This window comes from Schistocerca piceifrons, chromosome 2 (genome assembly GCF_021461385.2).
Source record: "Schistocerca piceifrons isolate TAMUIC-IGC-003096 chromosome 2, iqSchPice1.1, whole genome shotgun sequence".
In the NCBI taxonomy this organism is placed as follows: domain Eukaryota; kingdom Metazoa; phylum Arthropoda; class Insecta; order Orthoptera; family Acrididae; genus Schistocerca; species Schistocerca piceifrons.
In genome coordinates, this window is record NC_060139.1 from 775830017 (window position 1) to 775854806 (window position 24790).

Below are 24790 nucleotides of genomic sequence, written 5' to 3' on the forward strand. Positions count from 1 at the left end.
CCCAGCTGTCTGCATCTAGTGTAAGCCATGAAATAGTGTGAAAGTTTTTCAAATGTCTGTGAGTCGTGTAACTGAGGCGGGAGGTGGGGACCAGTCTGGTATTCACCTAGCGGGATGTGGAAAACCGCCTAAAAACCACATCCAGGCTGGCCGGCACACCGGCCTTCGTCGTTAACCCGCCAGGCGGATTCGATCCCGGGCTGGTGCGCCTACCCAAGTCCAGGAAGCCGCGCATTAACTGTTCCAAGAAAGTACACTCACGGAATTTTAAATCGACTACAAATGGCTCTGAGCACTATGGGACTTAACTGCTGTGGTCATCAGTCCCCTAGAACTTAGAACTACTTAAACCTAACTAACCTAAGGACATCACACACATCCATGCCCGAGGCAGGATTCGAACCTGCAACCGTAGCGGTCGCGCAGATCCAGACTGTAGCGCCTAGAACCGCTCGGCCACTGCGGCCGGCAAATCGACTACACCGTGATGCGTAACGTCTCTCTTGTAACGTCTGCCACCGGAGTTGGTTGGGCACCTTCATGACCCTTTCGCGTTTCCTAAACGTAAATGCAACGAAACACACTGCTCGTCTTTCGCTCTTCTCTATTCCAACAACTGTTTCTGGTACGAGTTCCAGACTACGAATAACATTCAAGCGTCGGTTGACGAGAGTTTTTTAAGTTACATCCTTCGTAGATGGACTATACTTCCTGAGGATTCTCCCAATGAATCTCAAGTCTGACAGCTGACTTTCCTGTGATTAGTTTTATCTGATCATACCACTTTAAATCACTCCAGATATTTAATAGGTATGAGTGCTTCTAGTGCTTGTTAGGCCATCATGCAATCACATAACAAAGGGGATGCCCACCTGTTTGTGCAAAATACGTTACATTCTTTTACGTTGAGGGTCATTGCACCAACCATCGATACTCTGCAGTTCTTCTTGCCTTTCACTACAATTTTACAGCATTGTGACTTCTCAGCAGACAACTACATCATCTACTAAGTCTTATGGAGATCTGCACGTATCTACTAAGTGATAATGTGAGTGTGCAAAAACATTACACTGGGAATAAAAGTTTTCAATAAAATTCTCCGTCTTGATCACCATAAATTTGAGAGTGGAGGTTTGATCTCTGAGGTGACTTAGGAAATGGCTGTCAACTATGTGAAGGTCGAATAGTAACACTGCCACCTTCGCAAATGGGATGGCGGTGGTGTTGGTGTCTGGACGTGAGTGCCGGAGCACCAGTAAGACATCCCTAGTTGAATGAGTCTTTTATTCATGTTGGGTCCAGAGGTGTCGATGCCACTGGAGCAGAGACCACTCCAGGACGATTTAGTGAGTTACAGAGCTCAGCGAGTCATAGTCAGCTGGTATGCCTAGGAAGCAGCGTGCATAAGCAACATCATCTGCTGAAGTCAGCAGTCGGCAGGAGTGCCGTAGCTGTCAGAGACCGTGCACCAATGAATGACAGCCATGTCCATGCTGATGGCCCACCTCGGGCTGCATAATACAGCACAGGGTAGGACGGTACTCAAACCACAGCCTCCAGCATGACTGACTTCGAAAGGGTGTGATTGTCCTCAGTGACCAGAAGTGTTGATGGAAGCCTCCAGGAACAGACACACAGCAACAGAGATATCGAAGCATCCCCACCCAGGTTCCAACAGTATTGCCCCAGCACAGGCGATTGCCTGCTGCTAATGGAGATGAAGTCGTTGGTGGATGACTGGCTACTTCATCTGGCTCTAGCAGCTGGTGCGGAAGGCAGTGGTTGGCATAACGTATATTCTACTGTTTCTCATGTAAAGAGAACACTGGCGAGCTTCTGAGAGTGAGAGTCTGATTTCGGTTGACTTTTACGAGAGTCTGCTGACCAGTATTTCTCCAACATCAGTGTCACACCACAGAAGAGACATGCTTTAGCAGCCGAGTGTTGCCATTGGGTGGTGATGATTCCATTCGTTCTGCTCTGCTTGTTTAGTCAGCTCTTGTAGGACCCTAGAGGAGCTGTGCTATTGCTCAACTTCACCCTTCAGATGTAGCTTTTTGCACTTCTTCAGCTTCCTGCAGGAATACTCCTGCATTCTGAATATGTCTTTGTACATCACAGTGTGTGGTCGCTACAATATCGTCATCTCTCTCCCTATGACGTAGGTTTGCTGCATTGGCCTCAGAAAGTTCAATGCTCCTAACTAGAACATGGTGCAACAGTGTGCTTTTATTTATTTATTTATTTTTAAAGACACCTTAATACGTTTTGGCCACAGATATCATTCGTATCTGTTAGATAAAAGAAACAAATCCCTGTTCCCAAGCAGTAGTCCCGACTTGCGTGGTCTGCTGTTATAGTTAACTGGATTTGGCGTGTTAATTTGAAGGAGTGGCCAGATGCCCTTCCTGTCGCCACCCCATACCCATCTGGGACAGAATGTGTGTACCCCAACTGTCTACGTCTAGTGTAATCCATGGAATAGTGTGAACGTGTTTCAAATGTCTGTGAGTCGTGTAGCTGAGGTGTAACATGAGGACCAGCCCAGTATTCACCTAGTGGTATGTGGAAAACCTCCTAAAAACCATATCCAGGCCGGCCGGCACACTGGCCCTCGTTAGTCCACTGGGCGGATACGATCTGGGCTGGCGCAACTGCCCGAGTCTAGGAAGCAGCATGTTAGTGCTCTCGGCTACCCTGGTGGGTAGATAAAAAGAACAAATGATAAGTAATATCCTCTACAAGAATTACACTAATACGTTTATAGAATCAAACACAGACATATCACGTTTAAAATCTCTAAACTCTGTGTCTTATCATTTTTCGCGGGCAAAGGTCCCGAGTTAAGAGTCTCGGTCGGGCACACAGTTTTAATCCGCCAGGAAGTTTCATATCAGCGCACACTTCGCTGCAGAGTGAAAATCTCATTCTGGAAACATCCCCCAGGCTGTGGCTAAGCCATGTCTCCGCAATATCCTTTCTTTCAGGAGTTCTAGTTCTGCAAGGTTCAAAGGAGAGCTTCTGTAAAGTTTGGAAGGTAGGAGACGAGATACTGGCAGAAGTAAAGCTGAGAGACGGGGCGTGAGTCGTGTTTCGGTAGCTCAGATGGTAGAGCACTTGCCCGCGAAAGGCAAAGGTCCCGAGTTCGAGTCTCGGTCGGGCACACAGTTTTAATCTGCCAGGAAGTTTCATATCAGCGCACACTCCGCTGCAGAGTGAAAATCTCATTCTGGAAACATCCCTCAGGCTGTGGCTAAGCCATGTCTCCGCAAAATCCTTTCTTTCAGGAGTGCTAGTTTTGCAAGGTTCGCAGGAGAGCTTCTGTAAAGTTTGGAAGGTAGGAGACGAGATACTGGCAGAAGTAAAGCTGTGAGACCGGGCGTGAGTCGTGCTTGGGTAGCTCAGATGGTAGAGCACTTGCCCGCGAAAGGCAAAGGTCCCGAGTTCGAGTCTCGGTCGGGCACACAGTTTTAATCTGCCAGGAAGTTTCATATCAGCGCACACTCCGCTGCAGAGTGAAAATCTCATTCTGGAAACATCCCTCAGGCTGTGGCTAAGCCATGTCTCCGTAAAATCCTTTCTTTCAGGAGTGCTAGTTCTGCAAGGTTCGCAGGAGAGCTTCTGTAAAGTTTGGAAGGTAGGAGACGAGATACTGGCAGAAGTAAAGCTGTGAGACCGGGCGTGAGTCGTGCTTGGGTAGCTCAGATGGTAGAGCACTTGCCCGCGAAAGGCAAAGGTCCCGAGTTCGAGTCTCGGTCGGGCACACAGTTTTAATCTGCCAGGAAGTTTCATATCAGCGCACACTCCGCTGCAGAGTGAAAATCTCATTCTGGAAACATCCCCCAGGCTGTGGCTAAGCAATGTCTCCGCAATATCCTTTCTTTCAGGAGTGCTAGTTCTGCACTCGGTATTTGTCTGGTGTCGGTTGTGACAGCTTTCTTTCATTTTTACTAATAACTGGGTAAAAAAACGGCATATCGATTCGCCACAGTGGTAGTGCTAAAATTTTTGGTTTTTGAATAAAACTTCTTTTAAAAAAGAGAAATTTTTGTTCCTATGGGGTGCACTCAGCCTCGTGATGCCAATTGAGGAGCTACTCGACCGAATAGTAGCGACTTCGGTCAAGAATACCATCATAACGGCCGGGAGAGCATTGTGCTGACCCCACGCCCCTCCTATCCGCATCCTCCACCGGGAATGACACGGTGGTCGGATGGTCCCGGTAGGCCACTCGTGGCCTGAAGACGGAGTGCTTTTTTGTTCCTAACATTTCCACTGCTGAAGTATTGGGTTATTATATCAATTGGGAAAAGCGATCAGCACTATTTTAATTATCACGTCTACAGTTATAAATTAGCAACAAACACGACATAAGAACCGACACAGCATTGCAGAAACTCTAATGTACCTATTGCCGCGTGGCGTGGTCTGTTAGACGGTATGCGTGTAGTTGGAGTGAACAACACTTGCTCCCACCAGGTCTCACTGTCGTCCACTGACATCAATAGCATTGCAGAATGTTGCCATCCCTAGTTCGGAAGTATTTTACGAAGTGCGGTAGCAATGAAATACAATGCTCCACTTGCTGTAAAACATTAAAAACGGGAGAAGGCATAACAAGCTTACGACATCATATAAGGAGAAGACATCCACAACGTTCCCTGGAAGCGAAGGTAAATTCGACTTATATACCTATAATTTCATTGACGTGCTACAAACTTGGTATAGTAACTGACCTTTCATTTTGTGGTTGCTTCAGTGTGAATAATTGACACCATCCAAAAGTGACGATGGGGGGAAGTCATCAACTTGTGAACTTTTGCTCTTTCCATCGCCGTGCCCTCTGCTTCAACTTTGCCATGTTTCTTGGAGACAATGAGATTTATGCCACAGCCTCAATCCCATATCGATCGTTATCTCCTACTCTTTCACCTTCATTAGAATTTTTCAGTCTTTGTTCGAAGTGGAAGTAATAGCAATAAAAAACCGAAAATTATTTCAGAAACCGATTATTTTGAGCGGTTTTAACAGTCAGGTTAAACTGGAGACGAAAAGAACCAGTGTAACCGAAAACCGGGTGTTTTAGAGATAACCGCCATCCAAAGTCCGATTTCAGAGAGTGCCTACCTTGATCACTGCATGAGTCGACTACACAGCATCGTACAGGTCTCCAATGCGACCTACAGGTATTTCAGACCTCCACAAAAACTGGCGTGTTGTACAACGTGTCAATGAAGTCTTCGGTGTGTTAGCAATACTATCAGACTCCATCACATCAACTTCCGTTAGCAACACCTGACATCTCCGGTAAAAGTTTTCAGTTGTACGTCAAGTGAATTACTACAGTATTGCAACATTGGACAGCAATTAAGGACTACATAACAAGTCAAGTATACGTTCTCTTCACACTATCCACTGTTGCATCTTCTGCCTAGACTCCCTAAGCCGTCATCGGTTCTGGGAGGCATGTGCTCTGTGCACCTCTCCCGCAAATGTTAAAAGCAGCTTTAGAAACAGATGGTATTACATTTTCATGAAGCATGTTCCCAGTTCTTCTTTCTCGTGAAACTGGGTGGAATAGTTTCAATGGGTGGTAAATCCGCTGGATGTGATAATCAGGGTAACAGTTGAACTCCCTGAGCATCGAGGTAGATAAGGGAATCAGAGGCTACAAGCAAGTCTTGCTATATCTTATTGAAACATACACTACTTGCCATTAAAATTTTTACACCAAGAAGAAATGCAGATGATAAACGGGTATTCATTGGACAAATATATTATACTAGAACTGACATGTGATTACATTTTCACGCAATTTGGTTGCATAGATCCTGAGAAATAGGTACCCAGAACAACCACCTCTGGCCGTAATAACGGCCTTTATACTCCTGGGCATTAAACAGAGCTTGGATGGCGTGTACGGGTACAGCTGCCCATGCAGCTTCAACAAGATACCACAGTTCATCACGAGTAGTGACTGGCGTATTGTGACGAGTCAGTTGCTCGGCCACCATTACCAGACGTCTTCAGTTGTTGAGAGATCTGGAGAATGTGCTGGCCAGGGCAGCAGTCGAACATTTTCTGTATCCAGAAAGGCCCGTACGGGACCTGCAACATGCGGTCGTGCATTATCCTGCTGAAATGTAGTGTTTCGCAGGGATGGAATGAAGGGTATAGGCACGGGTCGCAACACATTTGAAATGTAACGTCCACTGTTCAAAGTGCCGTCAATGAGAACAAGAGGTGACCGAGGCGTGTAACCAATGGCACCCCATACCATCACACCGGGTGATACGCCAGTACGGTGATGACGAATACACGCTTCCAATGTGCGTTCACCGCGATGTCGCCAAACACGGATGCGACCATCATGATGCCGTAAACAGAACCTTGATTCATCCGGAGACATGAGGTTTTGCCATTCGTGCACCCAGGTTCGTCGTGGAGTACACCATCGCAGGCGCTCCTGTCTGTGATGCAGCATCAAGGGTAACCGCAGCCATGGTCTCCGAGCTGATAGTCCATGCTGCTGCAAACGTCGTCGAACTGTTCGTGCAGATGGTTGTTGTCTTGCAAACGTCCCCATATGTTGACTCAGGGATCGAGACGTGGCTGCGCGATCCGTTACAGCCATTGGGATAACATGCCTGTCATATCGACTGCTAGTTACACGAGGCAGTTGTGATCCAGCACGGCGTTCCGTATTACCCTCCTGAACCCACCGATTCCATGTTCTGCTAACAGTCAACGAGAGCAGCAATGACGCGATACGATGAACCGCAATCGCGATAGGCTACAATCCGACCTTTATCAAAGTCGGAAACGCGATGGTACGCATTTCTCCTCCTTACACGAGGCATCACAACAACGTTTCACCAGGCAACGCCAGTCAACTGCTGCTTGTGTATGAGAAATCGGTTGGAAACTTTCCTCATGTCAGCACGTTGTAGGTGTCGCCAACGGCGCCAACCTTGTGTGAATGCTCTGAAAAGCTAATCATTTGCATATCGCAGCATCTTCTTCCTGTCGATTAAATTTCACGTCTGTAGCATATCATCTTCATGGTGTAGCAATTTTAATGGCCAGTAGTGTAATTTTACGGAGACCTCAAAGAAGGTGCACATTCACAAGCCTTAACACGTCGGAAGTGTAACGGTCGCTGTTCAAATCACTGGTTATGCGAACCAGGGGTGATCGAGGAGTTCAGTTTCAGGAACTTTATTTGCACATTGCGGCTAAAAACAGACGGATAGTCTCACAACAGTCTGAGGGAACTGTCGGTGTGACGGCGTGAAGGCAGTACTCACTTGTAGGGGTCCTGCAGCTCCTCGGTGACGAAGTTGAGGAAGTTCCAGCCGCCGAAGGCGAAGAGCCCCGAGTACAGGGCCAGCACCAGGCTGCCCATGCTGTAGTCGCCCGCCATGGGGTTGTCGAAGTACTCAGTGTGGCCTGCGAACACAACAACAAACGGCTCGCTTAGGTACTGATTCCTCACGTGCCTCCCAGTGACACAAAGCACTGTATGCGTTCATAAATATACGGAGTCCACGTTATACGCCTACTGAAAATCAGACTTCGGCTAGCGATCGGCATATGTGGTACTCACTGATGTAACGTAATTTTGAGACAGTCTTTGACTAGTGACTTTTGTTAAGGGATGACAGTTATAAGCAATCTCGTGCCGTGACTGCTTAAAGCGCTCCTATATTGGAGGCACTAAGGGTAGCTTACACTTTGCTTCCATGAGAACTGAATTCAGTGTCTGTCAATGACAACATTCTAATTGTCCTGCTCTCGGCATCGGTTGGTACAATAGGGCAGTTTACGTTCGCATGCAGGGAGCCTACCTTTTGGCATGCTCTGCTCTGAATATTTGGACTCAGGATGGCCGAGAAGATCCTGTACCCCCTAGTATCGAATGCTAATGATTTGATTTGTTTTAGCAGAGGTACTTACTTGTGTATTAAGTGTCCAGTATATCAGTAAGTTTCCCCATCACACTGTAAAAACATTTCGATACGCCTCCATGTCCTTCTTGACATATTTATGAGCATGTCCAGTGCTATAGTGCGAAATGCGTCCTCAACAGCATTGCGTAGTTCTTCGTTTGTAGCACAACGACGTGCGCTTTAATACCTCCGCACAACGAGCTGTCAAGCGTGGTGAGGTCAGGTCTCCTTAGTGTCCACTTCAAGGGAGCTGGTGTTGCTGATGAACCACGACTTGTCCACCGTCCTCCAAAGTGTTCATTGAGGAGCTCCCGCAATGCAAGAGCGTAGTGAGGAGGAGCTCCGTCTTGTTGCAACCATATGCGTTCTGTGAGGCCTCTTTCCTCAAGAAGAGGTATTAACCATGTTTGTAACACGTGTAAATAATCTGCGCCATTCGCAATTCCTTCAAAAAAGTACGGTCCAAGAAAATACGGTGATGTCATCGCTGCCTATATCATTACGTGAGGATTCTCTTTGGCTCAAACGACAATATTTCTAGCGCGTGATCTGTAATAAATGGCACGTTCATCTGAAAACATGACATTAGACGGTTCACTGTATTTGGAAATTAAGTTAACATAGCACGGCATGCTAAAACTCGTTCATTTCCGTCTGTATCCGATAACTCATTTACGAACGTCGGTCTAAAAGGTCTGATCTTAAGGTCTTTTTCATTCGATCTAGCATTGTTGTCGTCAATACGCCGAGTTCCAAAGTACGTTTACGTGTCGGCTTGATAGGAGATTTTTAAATCGAAGCAGAAACTCCAGACATGGTTCTTCTCGTGTCTTCTTCTTACCACTCCGCGGCCTGTCTTTAACACTGCCGAAATCAAAAGCACGTCTTTTCCAATACAGAGGTGTTGCCTTTCACGGTGGAGTCTTAGTAAATATTTCCTGGACTGCTCCCGTAATGTGTCTCAGTGCCCGTCCCGTGTGCTCACACTCACTTATCACTAAGCGCTCCCCATTAGTGTAACTATGACTGGTCACATCTGTCATGGCTACAGACTGCGGTTGCCAAAACATGTAAACATGAATTCCAACAAATGATAAGAAGTAACATAGCTACCAACCTATTCAATAGCATTTGATACTCAACAAGAGTTACAGGCCTACAGGGACTTCCCCCCCATCCTGTATAAATTCTGCCTAACTCTAAGACTTGTTTCAGATACGTCCGGATTTTGTCAACATGTAGACGTATCAACAGTGGTCTGTTTAAAGTTAAAAGGCTTTTTGAAGTATTACGTAATAACAGCAGCTGAGCAGTACAGAAAAAGGAGGAGTGTCTTTTTCAAAGTACCTGTTTTTCCCCTTACGTACATATATCAAGTAATATAGAAGTAACTACCATTAATTATCGGTTCGAGTAGATTAGCCCAGTCATAATTCGTTGTTAATATATCCTAGAGACATAGCCAGGAATGTTTGCTTCTGCCCATTATAATGTATAGCATGACTCGGTCCATATTCCTTCATGATGGGATTGACGGAACATGATACGCGAATGAATCAATAGAACATGAAACGTTGCTATGTTGTATAGTTCTCGCCACCTACGGTACGGCATCTGTTTCACACTTCCGCAATCTGTTCTTTTCCTCAAATAACAAGAACGTAGGACTTTGGTAGATGGATGGATACGCTACAGTACGAAACGGGTTAACCATTATACAGAACACATTTTTAATTCTGTTTCGCCTACTGTGCTGGTGAGAGATTAACCTCCTTGATCAATACACTACCTTTCTCAAATTACTGTACTGTAGCAGCAAAACACCAATCGAGACTCTTAGCTTGACACTGCATATACAGTTTGTGATCCAATACATCAGGTCACCTCTAAGTAATGCGGAATTGACTACTAGATGTCACGCGAGCCGTACCGCCTGTATAACACGAGGTGGAAGGTATTATGTTATTAGTGGAGAAGCGGTAACAGCAGACTTGGTCAGTCAGCAGAGTTCAGTGACTTCAAACATGGACTTGACATCCATCAGGGACATTTCAGTCCTCCTAAAGCTGCCCCAGTCTACTGTTGGTGATGTGACTGTGAAGTGGAAATGCGAATGAATAACCACAGCCAAGCCTAGGCTGATCCGCCCCTCCCAGGTTCTATAAAGGCCTCCAAACCCTCGAACACCATACACTCCGCCTCGCCTTCTGCATCCGCCTTCCGTCCCCCACGCGCATCCTCTACGACCTCATCCCCTTCCCCCACCTTCTCCTTTTCCTTGAGCACATATCCGCACCCTCTATATTGTCCACTGCCTCGATCCCCCTCACCCCCTGGTGTCTTCCTTCCTCTCTATCCTCAGCCTGTTGCCGCGCCATTCCGTCCCACCCTCTCTCCATCTCCACACCCTCCACCTCCTTTCCCAATACAACTTCCAGCATCTACCCCTCCCAGATGATGAGCTTCGCCCTGACGTCTACTCTTCCTACCAACTTTAACCCCGCCTTCCTCCTGTCTCCTCCTCAGGGCTCCCTCTCCTCCCCCTCCCTTCTCCTGAGCAGCTTTCCTCTCCTGCGCCCCCTCACCCCTCTCCTGTGCTCCCTGCTGCCTTGTCTTTTCATCTCCCGCCCCACCTGTCTCCTGCCTCTTGGTGCAAACCCTGTCACCCCTACTCTTTTCATCCCGCCTCCTCCCCTGCTGCACTTTGTTCTCCCCTCCTTTTAGATCCTCTCAGACCTCTCCCTCGGCAGGTCCCTCCTGGCAGTTTTATTCTTCATTGTGTGTGCTTCATCTCTCTAAGTGGTTTTAAAGTGTCTTGTTCTGGAGTGATTTTTAATACTGCAGCCAACTTTTAACCTGTGTGTGTGTGTGTGTGTGAGACCTCAGTGTCTTTTTTGAGTTTTTTTCACTTTACGTCGCCTTCTTAATTGTCCCCACATGAACGTCTCCATGTCGGTGTATTTTTACCTCCATTATCTCCCCTTACTGTGTTTTTATGTCCCCCATTTTTATCGCCTTTCTATGTATCATTTCCTTCTTGTATTAGCTGTCATGTCACTCGGCTGAAGAGCGGCGGATTGTGTTGCTGACAGCCCTCCCCTGCCACTATGGGGCAGGGGAATGAAATCACAATAAAGAAAGAAAGAAAAAAAAACCTACTCATGTACTGACGAAGAGTGACTTAATACTGTGGAGGGTGGTTGTAAAAATCGCGTGAAATCAGCGGAAGGAATCACTCATGATTTCCAATGTGCTACGATAAGTACAGCTAATACAGTGACTTTGCGTAGGGGGTTATAAAGAACAGGGAATTATACTGTCGTAGAGGAGCTCCCCATAAGCCACTCCTTTCAGCAGTCACTGCTAAGAGGCACTTGAACTAGTGTGAAGAGAGACGCCTCTGGACAGTGGATGGCGAAACGAGTGATTTGGATTGACAAATCACGCTCTAAACTGTGCCCTCTTATGGAACGGATGGAGTCTGAACAATGGAGAACGTTACCTGCCACTATGGTTAGTGCCAACAGTGAAGTACACAGGAGGTAGCGTTACGGGATACGGGCGTTTCTAGTGGTTAGGGAGTAGTGCCATTATCGTTTTTAAGGAAACTGTAAACGCACAAGGATATATATACGGTTTACAACACTGTGTACTGCGCACAGTAGTGGAACAGTTCAGAGACGGTGACTGTATCAGTATGACAATATCCCCTGTCATATATCAGCTTTGCGCACAATACATTCTTGAAATTCACTGACCTGCCGTGAGTCCCGAATTGAAACCAATGGAACAGCTTTGGGATCAGACAGAACTTTGCCTCCGCTCTACGCTCCATATTGATGTCCGCTACTAAGTATCAGGAGACTTTTGACCAGACAGTGTAGCTCCATAGTAACGAGAGAAGTACTATTCGATTTGCGGCGAAGTAGTTAGCATATATCGTCAATTGCTGACTTTTGGACTTTCTGATGACTGTTGAGGGTTATACCGATTACAGAGAGATAAATATCATGAAGACTATCTCTTGTATTCTAATTTCAAGAGAAGTACGAAGCCATCCAGTATTCATAAAATGAAAACATTTCGCTACCGAGACTGGGCCAGGGCGAAACATAACATCGGCGTTTCTGGTGAACCAGGCAGCAGACTTCAGCAGAATGTAGTGGGCCAGAGCAGCTAAGCAGGGTCACGTCATCTTTGTTATGTGACGAAAGAAAGGCTAAGACGAATGCACCCCAAACGGTACCAACAGCTTTTACGAATCAGTTCTATACTATAACGAACTGCACAGCACAACGGAAATAGCTGATACCTTCGTAATAGCAGTCATGACGAATGACGTTGGGTAAACATTAGTCACATAAGTAAATGTCCATCAATAAAAATACTCCAGCAGTTTAGCTCGTAAGGCAGTCCATCAGAAGGATCGACTGCATACATGAGGTTCGCACTCGATCCCCTGATTGCAGCGAACTGTCGTCTGGCAGAAGTCTGTTGTAGATTTCCTGTATGCTGCGGACAACAACCGCTTCTTGGACACATGGCTACCTCGCGATAATCACCAGTCGGAGAGTTCAACATCACACCCTGTCTGTCGCAGATGGGAGAACCTGGAGGTCTTTCCTTCAAAAAAAACCAAATGGCTCTAAGCACTATGGGACCTATCGGAGGTCATCAGTCCCCTAGATTCACAACTACTTAAACCTAACTAACCTAAGGACATCACACAAATCCATGCCAGAGGTAGGATTCGAACCTGCGACCGCAGCAGCAGCGCGGTTCCGGACTGAAGCACCTAGAACCACTCGGCCACATGGAAGGGCGTCTTTTCTTCCCCCCAGGATCAGTACACTAGCGTTCCTGACATTCCGAGGGACTCACTAGGGCCTGCCTGGACGGCAGGCCAATATCGTCGAACTTCATGGCTACACGGCAACTGTCATCGCGGTATGGCGTATGACGAAGAAGGGTGGTGAGCGGGCGGGGGTAGCGCACCTCCCAAGTCGCCGCGGCGTCACTCACTGCCGGGCGTCGCCGTACACCCGGTACTGAGGCCACCGCCAGTGCAGCAGCCGGCTGGAACGAAGAGTGCGGTGTCAGTTGCCTTGAGTGGGCTGAAGGCCGCATACGACGCGATTCCTCAGCGGCCATTGACAGACAATGCTAACGAGTCAGCACGCTATCTGTATTTTTATGGAAATAAATAGCTATACTACTGGCCATTAAAATTGCAACACCAAGAAGAAATGCAGATGATAAACGGGTATTCATTAGACAAATATATTATGCTAGAACTGACTTGTGATTTTCACACTATTTGGGTGCATAGATGCTGAGAAATCAGTTCCCAGAACAACCACCTCTGGCCGTAATAACGGCCTTGATACGCCTCGGCATTGAGTCAAACAGAGCTTGGATGGCGTGTACAGGTACAGCCACCCATGCAGCTTCAACACGATACCACAGTTCATCAAGAGTAGTGACTGGCGTACTGTGACGAGCTAGTTGCTCGTCCACCATTGACCAGTCGTTTTCAATTCGTGAGAGATCTGGAGAATGTGCTGGCCAGGGCAGCAGTCGAGCATTTTCTGTATCCAGAATGGCCTGTACAGGACTTGCAACATGCGGTCGTGCATTATCCTGCTGAAATGTAGGGTTTCGCAGGGATGGAATGAAGGGTAGAGCCACGGGTCGTAACACATCTGAAATGTAACGTCCACTGTTCAAAGTGCCGTCAATGCGAACAAGAGGTGACCGAGACGTGTAACCAATGGCACCCCATACAATTACGCCGGATGATACGCCAGTATGGTGATGACGAATATACGCTTCCAATGTGCGTTCACCTCGATGTCGCCAAACACTGATGCGACCATCGTGATACTGTAAACAGAACCTGGATTCATCCGAAAAAATGACTTTTTGCCATTCGTGCACCCAGGTTCTTCGTTGAGTACACCATCGCAGGCGCACCTGTCTGTGATGCAGCGTCAAGGGTAACCGCAGCCATGGTCTCCGAGCTGATAGTCCATGTTGCTGCAAACGTCGTCGAACTGTTCGTGCAGATGGTTGTTGTCTTGCAAACGTCCCCATCTGTTGAGTCAGGGATCGAGACGTGGCTGCGCGATCCGTTCCAGACATGCGAATAAGATGCCTGTCATTTCGACTGCTAGTGATACGAGCTCGTTGGGATCCAGCACGGCGTTCCGTATTACCCTCCTGAACCCACCGATTCCATATTCTGCTAACAACCATTGGATCTCAACCAACGCGAGCAGCAATGTCGCGATACGATAAATCGAAATCGCGATAGGCTACAACCCGACCGTTACCAAAGTCGGAAACGTGATGGTCCGCATTTCTCCTCCTTACACGTGGCATCACAACAACGCTTCACCACGCAACGCCGGACAACTGCTGTTTGTGTATGAGAAATCGGTTGGAAACTTTCCTCATGTCAGCACGTTGTAGGTGTCGCCACGGGGGCCAACCTTGTGTGAATGCTCTGAAAAGCTAATCATTTGCATATCACAGCATCTTCTTCCTGTCGGTTAAATTTCGCGCCTGTAGCACGTCATCTTCGTAGTGTAGCAATTTTAATGGCCAGCAGTGTAATTCTGAATCTTGTTTCACTACATCTACAGGCAACCACTGGTCACAACCATCCTTCCGAGGAAGCAAACTCTACTTACGTCCTCCCAATAGTTGCGTCTTGCAGTATTAAATATATATATATATATATATATATATATATATATATATATATATATATATATATTACAATGGTATGATACAATTACGCGACATTCTCAAGAATAGTCTTTACACGGATTTTAGAATCCACGAAGAAAGGCTCTGTCTGTATCTCATATAAGCTGACACGATCCTTTTTGCTGGATTTGTATACTTTATTATACATGTATATTTTACTACAGTTCGATTTACCGTCCGTCTCACCCCAGAACTACTGGCGACATAATCTGTAGCACTGATGTCTAAAAACGTAGAGTTCTGTGCATGTATGCGTGATCTCGACACGTGATGCTGTGCCACGTAAAGGGGATAGGCAAAATAATGAGAACACCTGTACTTACATGAGAATGGTTTATTAATAAGGGGTTGGAGCCCCATTTGCCCCGTAATACAGCTGCGATTCTTCTTGGTATACTGGCATATAATCAGTGTATAGTTTCCAGTGGAATGTTATGCCACTCTTCGATCAGAACCTCTTCTAACTCCTGTTGTGACGAGGAAGGCGGAAATCTGCTCCGAGTATTCGCTCCAATACCGCCAAAAAAGGTTCGACAATTTTCGAGTGCGGGGACAGTGCTGGCAAAGGAAGACGCTGCAGTTCAGTTGCAAGCTCCTCATACGACTATTGTACTGTCCTGGCTATGTGAATGGGTGCATTATCGTCCTGAAATACGGCACCATTGTTGGGGAACATCATTTGAATAATGGGGTGCACTTGATCACCTAATATGTTCACATAATCGTTGGCTGCAACGCGGCCTTTGAGAGTGATGATGGGACCAGCAGAATACCATGATATGGCTGCCCACATGATCACACTTCCACCTCCATTATTAACCGTTGTAAACAAGCAATGAGGATTGTAGGTTTCTTTTGGCGTTCTACAGGCGTAAACCCGGCCTGATGTTGGAAGAAACAAAAACGTTGACTCGCTGGACATACGATGTGTTTCCACTGATCACCCGTCCAGGATTTATGATCCTGACACCATGTTTTGTGCTTCTTTGCGTTGGTTGTCGTCACTAATGGTTTCGATGTAGCAGCTCATACATGAATATTCGCTTTATGGAGTTCTCAGCGGACAGTGTCTATAAATACGGGGTCTCGAAGATGGCTGTTGAGCTCTGCAGTCACATTATTTGCCGTAGTTATGCGTTGTTTTGACACAATTCGTGTTAGCGTACGACGATCTCTGTCATTTAGTTTTGAATTGCACCCACTATTACGTTTACACGATGATTTATTTCAATGTTTTGCGTAGGCTGTTATGACTGTTGAAACAGTAGGTATTGAAACATTCAATAAGCTGGCTGTCTTGGTTAATTGGGCCTCCACAATCTGCCCTCTTTTGAACTCTGTTAGGTCTTTCATTGCACGTCGACCTCGATCTCTGAATGCAAATACGAAGTGTGCACTACTCGTAAACAACCTACACTGATCCACAGTTCGTACTGAACACGCACAGTCCAGCGCGACACGTGTCCCACCTGCGTTGTTGACCATCAAACACTACCATCCCATTACTACCAATGTTCACATTATTTTGTCTATCCCTTGTACATCAAAATGAAGCAAGTAAGGGAAATGTAACTACTGTACTCATAATTTTTCGAAATTAATTCGTTGACTGGGAAATCCTTGACATTAGCTCACGCTTATCGCAAATGGTCGCCTTAACCACTTTGGCTACCCGTGCCCGCTTCACGGACCTACCTAAACTTCCAAATGTGTTATAAGGATGTAGGCAGTGTGACATACGGAAGTTTGGGTCGGTCCGGCGAGCGTGCATATTAGCCGAATGATTAAAACGAAGCCGGCCGCTGTGGCCGAGCGGTTCTAGGTGCTTCAGTCCGGAACTGCGCTGCTGCTACGGTCGCAGGTTCGAATCCTGCCTCGAGCATGGATGTGTGTGATGTCCTTAGGTTAGTAGTTAAGTAGTAAGTAGTTCTAAGTCCAGGGGACTGATGACCTCAGATGTTAAGTCCCATAATACTTAGAGCCATTTGAACCATTTGATTAAAACGACCGCTCGCAATAAGCGGGAAATCCACGTTCGAGTCCTTGTCCAGCATTAATTTTCAGGTGTCATTTTTGGGTAGTAGATCCATACCTAATCCTGCTGATGTCATGTGTGACGTAAGTAAGATGGTATGCCAAGTGACACAAACGAAAGCCATATGAATTCACACCCGTTTCAACGATGGAAGGAGTGTCAGTGGAGGGGAATTGATGCAAGCACAGAGCGCCGAACAAGAGAGAGTAGCAGCAGACCAGCGTGCCCGAGGTTATTCGAGTACACATCACGATGGCAAGCGGATGTGTGCTGACAATGTAGTCGGCAACGGAATTGCGTGCCATTGTCTGGTATGAAAGGGCATGTGGGTCTAGTTTGTCCGTCATCCATGAACGCCTACAGACCGTGTATGGTGAAGAGGTCACGCCTCGTCATATTGTTGGTCCCTGGTGTTGCATGTCCAGAAAAGGAAGGAAGAGTGTGGAGGATGAAGGTCGAAGGGGCTGTCCTCCCACATCCACGAATGAACGCGGAGGTGGAGCAGGTTTTGCAACAATTACTTGAATCGTAGGACACTGAATTTTACCAGAATGGTTTCTTCGAACTGCTTGCACGCCACGAAAAATGTCTCAGTATTAGTGACTGTTGATAAACAGACAAGATGTATAGTTCATGACGCCATGTTGTGTGTTTCTGGCAACAAAGTTTCCCCCTTTGAAAAACAAGAAAATTACTTTCGGAACGTCACTCAAGTTCCAAAGGCAGGCACACGACTATGACAACAGTGGTCTCGACTCTCTGCTGTAAATTCTTCCTGCTCCTGGAATCCAACTAACGTTGCGAACATTAGGTAATGAATTCAACGGATTACGATATAAGAGTGGAGACAGTGTGACAAATGGAAGTTTGGCAAGATCCGGTGAGCGCGCACAGATAGCCGAAGTCGTTTAATAGGTGACCGCTCACGGTAGGCGGGAAATCCGGGTTCGAGTATCGATCCGGTACAAATTTTCATGGGGCTTATTGGATAGTAGATCTATGCCTAACACAGTTGATGTCAAGGAATTCTCAGTCAGCATATTTAATTTCGTGTTTCATACAGCTACGAATTGTCAACTGTTCTTTCACACATGCAGAGAGGTACAACGATCAGCCATAACTTTACGACCACTACCTGTTAGGCACGGGTAACAGCGTCGACGCGTCGTGGTAATGAGTAATGAGGCCTTGGATGGGTGCGATGAGCTCTGACGCCACGTTCAATCATATCCCAGATGTGTCCGATAGGGTTCAGATCTGGCGAGCTGGGGGGGGGGGTCCAACACATCAATTGGAACTCGCCACTGTGCTCCTCGAACCACTCCATGACACTCCTGGTCTTGCGATAGAGCGTATTATCTTGTTGAAATTCGACACTGCCGTCGGGAAACATTATCGTCATGAATGGTGAACGTGGTCTGCAACCAGTGTACCATACCCCTTGGCCGTCATAGTGCCTTGCACCGACTCTTCTGTACCCATGGATTCCCACGTATATACACTCCTGGAAATTGAAATAAGAACACCGTGAATTCATTGTCCCAGGAAGGGGAAACTTTATTGACACATTCCTGGGGTCAGATACATCACATGATCACACTGACAGAACCACAGGCACATAGACACAGGCAACAGAGCATGCACAATGTCGGCACTAGTACAGTGTATATCCACCTTTCGCAGCAATGCAGGCTGCTATTCTCCCATGGAGACGATCGTAGAGATGCTGGATGTAGTCCTGTGGAACGGCTTGCCATGCCATTTCCACCTGGCGCCTCAGTTGGACCACCGTTCGTGCTGGACGTGCAGACCGCGTGAGACGACGCTTCATCCAGTCCCAAACATGCTCAATGGGGGATAGATCCGGAGATCTTGCTGGCCAGGGTAGTTGACTTACACCTTCTAGAGCACGTTGGGTGGCACGGGATACATGCGGATGTGCATTGTCCTGTTGGAACAGCAAGTTACCTTGCCGGTCTAGGAATGGTAGAACGATGGGTTCGATGACGGTTTGGATGTACCGTGCACTATTCAGTGTCCCCTCGACGATCACCAGTGGTGTACAGCCAGTGTAGGAGATCGCTCCCCACACCATGATGCCGGGTGTTGGCCCTGTGTGCCTCGGTCGTATGCAGTCCTGATTGTGGCGCTCACCTGCACGGCGCCAAATACGCATACGACCATCATTGGCACCAAGGCAGAAGCGACTCTCATCGCTGAAGACGACACGTCTCCAGTCGTCCCTCCATTCACGCCTGTCGCGACACCACTGGAGGCGGGCTGCACGATGTTGGGGCGTGAGCGGAAGACGGCCTAACGGTGTGCGGGACCGTAGCCCAGCTTCATGGAGACGGTTGCGAATGGTCCTCGCCGATACCCCAGGAGCAACAGTGTCCCTAATTTGCTGGGAAGTGGCGGTGCGGCCCCCTACGGCACTGCGTAGGATCCTACGGTCTTGGCGTGCATCCTTGCGTCGCTGCGGTCCGGTCCCAGGTCGACGGGCACGTGCACCTTCCGCCGACCACTGGCGACAACATCGATGTACTGTGGAGACCTCACGCCCCACGTGTTGAGCAATTCGGCGGTACGTCCACCCGGCCTCCCGCATGCCCACTATACGCCCTCGCTCAAAGTCCGTCAACTGCACATACGGTTCACGTCCACACTGTCGCGGCATGCTACCAGTGTTAAAGACTGCGACGGAGCTCCGTATGCCACGGCAAACTGGCTGACACTGACGGCGGCGGTGCACAAATGCTGCGCAACTAGCGCCATTCGACGGCCAACACCGTGGTTCCTGGTGTGTCCGCTGTGCCGTGCGTGTGATCATTGCTTGTACAGCCCTCTCGCAGTGTCTGGAGCAAGTATGGTGGGTCTGACACACCGGTGTCAATGTGTTCTTTTTTCAATTTCCAGGAGTGTATTTCCCAGAGCATAATGGAGCCACCGCGTGCTTGTCTCCGTTCCTAAGTACAGGTGTCAAAGAACTGTTCCTCCGCAAGACGACGGATTCGCGCCCTCCCATCGGAATGACGAAGAAGGTACCGGGATTTATGAGACCATGCAAAGCTCTGTCAGTGCGTCAACGTCCAGTGTCTATGCCCATATGCCCACTTCAGCCGTAGTTGCCGATGTCGTGGTGTTACCATTGGCACTTGCATGGGTCGTCGGCTGCGGAGGTCCATCTTTAGGTGTATTCAGTACAGTGTGTGTTCAGACACACTTGTACTGTGACCAGCACGAAAGTCTGATTTCAGCGCCCCCCCCCCCCCCCCTCCCCGGCCCCACAGTTCGCCGTCTGTCCTGTTTAACAAGTCTGCTCAGCCGACGACGTCCGACATCCGTAATGAGGGGTGGTCGCCCAACCTCACAACGTCAGGACGTGGTTTCACCTCGGTTTCGCCAAGTGTTGAAGACACTCACCACAGCTGTCCTCGAAAACCGACAAGGCTTGCAGTTTCCGAAATGCTTGTGTCGAGCCTCCGGATCATTACAATACGTCCTCGGTCAAACTCAGATAGCGCGCCTTCGCCATTCTACACACGGACTGGCCACTAACTAATACTACAAGCAATTTGCGTATGTCTGAATAGCAGTCATTCCTAACCAGGTGACGCTGCTATCGCCTGAACTGGTTTATAGCAATAATGTTATGGCTGAACAGTGTACAGTACACATAATTTTGTTTACATTTTGGTAGTGTCCCGACAGCGTACATCCTTAACATTATCATATTTTTGCAATCAGTTGTCTGATTTGACTTGATAATGTTATTCTAATTCATTGCGTGTGTATAATTTACAAAACAAAAACCATTTCACTGTTAGAAGTGTATCATTACATTATTCATTGATATTAAAACTTAACCCTTGAATGACACGGTTGATTCCATATCATTCTGTGCGAATTCTCAGAACACACTGAAGAGCCAGAGACACTGATACACCTGCCTAAAATCGTTAGTGCCCCCGCGAGCACGCTGAGGTGTCGCAACACGACGTGGCATGGACTCGACTAATGTCTAAAGTAGTCCTGGAGAAAACTGACACCCTGAATACTGCAGGGCTGTCCATAAAGACGTAAGAGTACGAGGTGGTGCAGATGTCCTCAATAATGTTCATGTCTGAGTGTTTAAACTCAGAAGAGTGTTCCTGGAGACACTCTGTAGCCATTCTGGATGTATGGGGTGTCGCACTGTCCCCCTAGAATTGCCCAAGTCCGTCGGAATGCACAATGGACATGAATTGATGCAGGTTATCAGACAGGATGCTTACGTACTTTTTACCTGTCAGAGTCGTATCTAGACGTATCAATGGTCCCATATCACCCCAACTGCACACGCCCCACACCATTACAGAGCCTCCACCAGTTTGAACAGCCCCCTGCCGACACGCAGGGTCCATAGATTCATGAGGTTGTATCCATACCCGCACACGTCCATCCGCTCGATACAATTTGAAACGAGACTCGTCCGACCAGGCAACTTGTTTCCAGTCATCAACAGTCCAATGTCGGTGCTGACGGGCCCAGACAAGGCGTAAAGCTTTGTGCCGTGCAGTCATCAAGGGTACGCGAGTGGGCCTTCGGCTCCGAAAGCCCATACTGATGATGTTTCGTGGAATGGTTCGCATGCTGACACTTGTTCATGGCCCAGCACTGAAATCTGCAGCTATTTGCGTAAGGGTTGCACTTCTGTGCAGTTCAACGATTCTCTTCAGTCGTCGTTGGTCCCGTTCTTTCAGGATCTTTTTCCGAACGCAGTGATGTCGGAGATTTGACGTTTTACAGGTTCCCTGATATTCACAGTACACTCGTGAAATAGTCGTACGGGAAAATACCCACTTCATCGCTACCTCAGAGATGCTGCGTCCCATTGCTCGTGCGCCGACTATAACACCACATTCAAATTCACTTAAATCTTAGCAACCTGCCATTGTGGCAGCAGTAGCCTGTAACACTACGCTACTGCGCACGATACTTATTAAAGCCTGTACTATGGTAACTTCACGGGCTTCACCTTATAAGAAAGGATTTTGGTATATGTGTTGACCGTGTGCACCTGAATGGAGGCAAAATCAGACTTTCACCCACTCAGTAACAACAATGATACGTCAATCAATTCTGAAGTGCAACTACACGTTAGGGCGGACAAGAAACAACACAGCAGATGCTACCAAATTGTTGATAATACGGTCGCCAGTCTAATTAGGCATTAACTGAGTTTCTTCCCTGTACAAGTTGAAGTACGTTCATACAAAACAACACGTAATAACACTGCACAATATGGTAAATTTTAGAACCAGAAAATCTACTGAACTAATAATTTCATTTTCTGTACTAATATGGACAAGCCAAAAATACACAACAGTACACTATAATGTTTACTACAAACTTCGCACTGTCTATTGATCTGATTAAAATCGGGCATAGGTTACCCTAGAAATAGCACTTTCGAAACACACATACAATGTCAATTTTGAAAAGGGTAAAACACTAATAAATTTTGGTTTTATATTGACTTTAACTTTGCTGGTCAAATCAGTTCAGTACACTTCAGAATTTAAATGAATAGAAAAGAAAAGGGAGGGGGTGGCCCTGAAACTGTTATGATCACTGTACTGAAATTTTTTTTGTTTATTGCAATCATTAAGCACTCAAGACTTCCAATATATGAGTTATTACTCTTTTTGCCTTATTTCTTGCTCATTTAACTACCATTAATTTTGTCTCAAATTAATTAAACTTCATTACTAAACCAATTTCAACATTGTCTTCCAACTTTGTCAGACCTATGTTCTTTACTTGTATATTCATTAACAATAAAGTTCCTTAAACATCATTCTAGCATAGATAGGTCTGCAGGTAAATCTTATTAACATAAACTTTAAATCTTCATTTCGGGACACTCGGATTGCACAACATGTGGAAAGGACCCTGTCTAGGTTAGTGATGAGGATAATTAAATGATAGGACAATTCTGGTAAAAGTTAAGTTGTTATTGAACAGTCAGGAACAAAAGTAACACTGGTCCACACGAATACAGTACTAAATATTCCAACCTGTTCGTGTCGATGCGGCGGTTGGCGGGCGGCGAGATGGCGAGGCGCACAGCACACGTACAATCACAGCTATGGCTCTTGATGTATCGGCACTTTGCTTCTTCTTAGCGTCGCAATCCTTTTCCATTTAGTGCCTATGGAATATAGCCATACTATATAGTCGTCGGAAACAGCACATCCGAGGCTCAATGAAATCACGTTTTCCACGAGAGCCTCCTCGATCCAGAGCGGGTTTCTCAGACCGATGCCCAACTCCGACTACTACTGCTGAACCCGTTATGCCGTGCCCGTGTGCATTTTCCCGCGCTCGCCTGCCATCCACCTTTTACCGCTCCCCTACAGACAGGGTATTCACCAAAGGTTTTGCATTCTACATATCCTAATACATTGCCTACGTATGGACCAGGCGCACAATTACAATTTTAAACATGTTACAATAGATTCAACATGGGTTACACTTCAATTCTGTTATAGCATTGCTTGAAATTTGACATAAATATTAATATTCACATCGAAAGTTGCTTACAAATGAAATCAAAGCATTGCTTACACTAATTTATCGAAAAGCAGAAGAAAAAATTATTATATGTACAGTTGTTGTTGTTACAAGCCGATCTAACAACTGCGCCAGACGCGTGTTGTCTTATAAAGGCGTTGCTGACCGCAGCGCCGTATTCTATCTCTTAACATATCTCTGTATTTGAATATGCATGCCTACACCAGTTTCTTTGACGCTTCAGAGTAAATCAATTTGTCAAAAAATTAAAATGACAATTCTTTATAGAAATTCCATTACATATTTTTACCTTGCATACAAGGCAATTTGACAGTCCAAATAAGTGAAGGAGAATATTTCTTATAAAATCACATTATACACGATGATTCTGGATCGGACGGGATCTCTGCCCCAGAGAATCAATACTATGCTCTTGGTTTTAAAAATCGTACACAATACACATTCTCTACCTAACAATTCCAAGTCATCAGGTAAAACACATAGTGTAGAAATGAAATTTGTCAGAAGAAGAAAATCCTACTCATGAACAGACCACATAACGAAACAGAGCGACAAGAAGTAGAAGTACAGTCATTTCAAAAGAGAATAACCAAATATCGCAGTTGTGGTACGAACACACACAAAGGACGAACAGCACATGACTTCCTGAACTAGCCTTAGATTATAAACTAACAGGCAGAAGAGATGCTGGAAGACCTAAAAAGAGAAGGACAAACAGTTTGTGAAGAAGGATGAAATTCAGTGCCTAATGCATGAAGTGTACAAGATGAAGACTTCGCATACTTTTTCGAATTTTTGAGCATTTATAAAGTAATCCTACAATTTGGGATTAAATGCAATACTTAAACACGTTCAAGGTAAACTAGTGCTACACAGTCATTTACAGTCAACATTTTACTACTAGACAAATTATTGCTAAAGAAAAATCTAAGGACATGTGCAACTTTAACGGCGCTTTTTCATCAGGGTTTTGCACAATTAAAACTTATAAATGTAAAGAACTCTATGTAACGTAATAGTATATTGCACTACACCGGAAACGCAAACATTTAATTCCTCCTTCAAATTTTCTTATCGAGCACGATGGGAAAATACTACTAATTCAAATGAAAGTTAAAAGGGTTCTGAAACAGACGGAACATTACGTCAAGACTTTTACTAAGAAACTTCTTTCCTCGGCGACCGTTCAGACAGTGCGTATTGTACAAATACATACAGTTCTGTTGCAACACAGCAACGTTTCAAATGTATGAGTACAAAATAGTTTGTGTCACATATAATCGTTGATGCAAGGCTCTGCAAACTAAGGTAATCCGGCTTTATCCAAAGACTCTGGTTTTCGGAATAATATAACGACACTAGTTGACGTCGAGAGTCAGACACAGTTCTCCAATTGCAAGTTCTCTTTACATAAGATGGCTGCGAGATCTGGGCTGTTCAATATAAAACATGCAATCAA

General features: G+C 46.3%; 1 protein-coding gene across 1 annotated transcript in view; it reads right to left on the reverse strand.

Moving 5' to 3' along the window:
- Positions 1-24790, reverse strand: part of LOC124776784 (large neutral amino acids transporter small subunit 1) — a 348969-nt gene that overhangs the window by 149362 nt on the left and 174817 nt on the right. The window contains exon 3 of the mRNA XM_047251922.1: positions 7308-7449. Coding sequence (XP_047107878.1) covers positions 7308-7449 — 142 coding nt within the window. The remainder of the gene's footprint in view (positions 1-7307; positions 7450-24790) is intronic.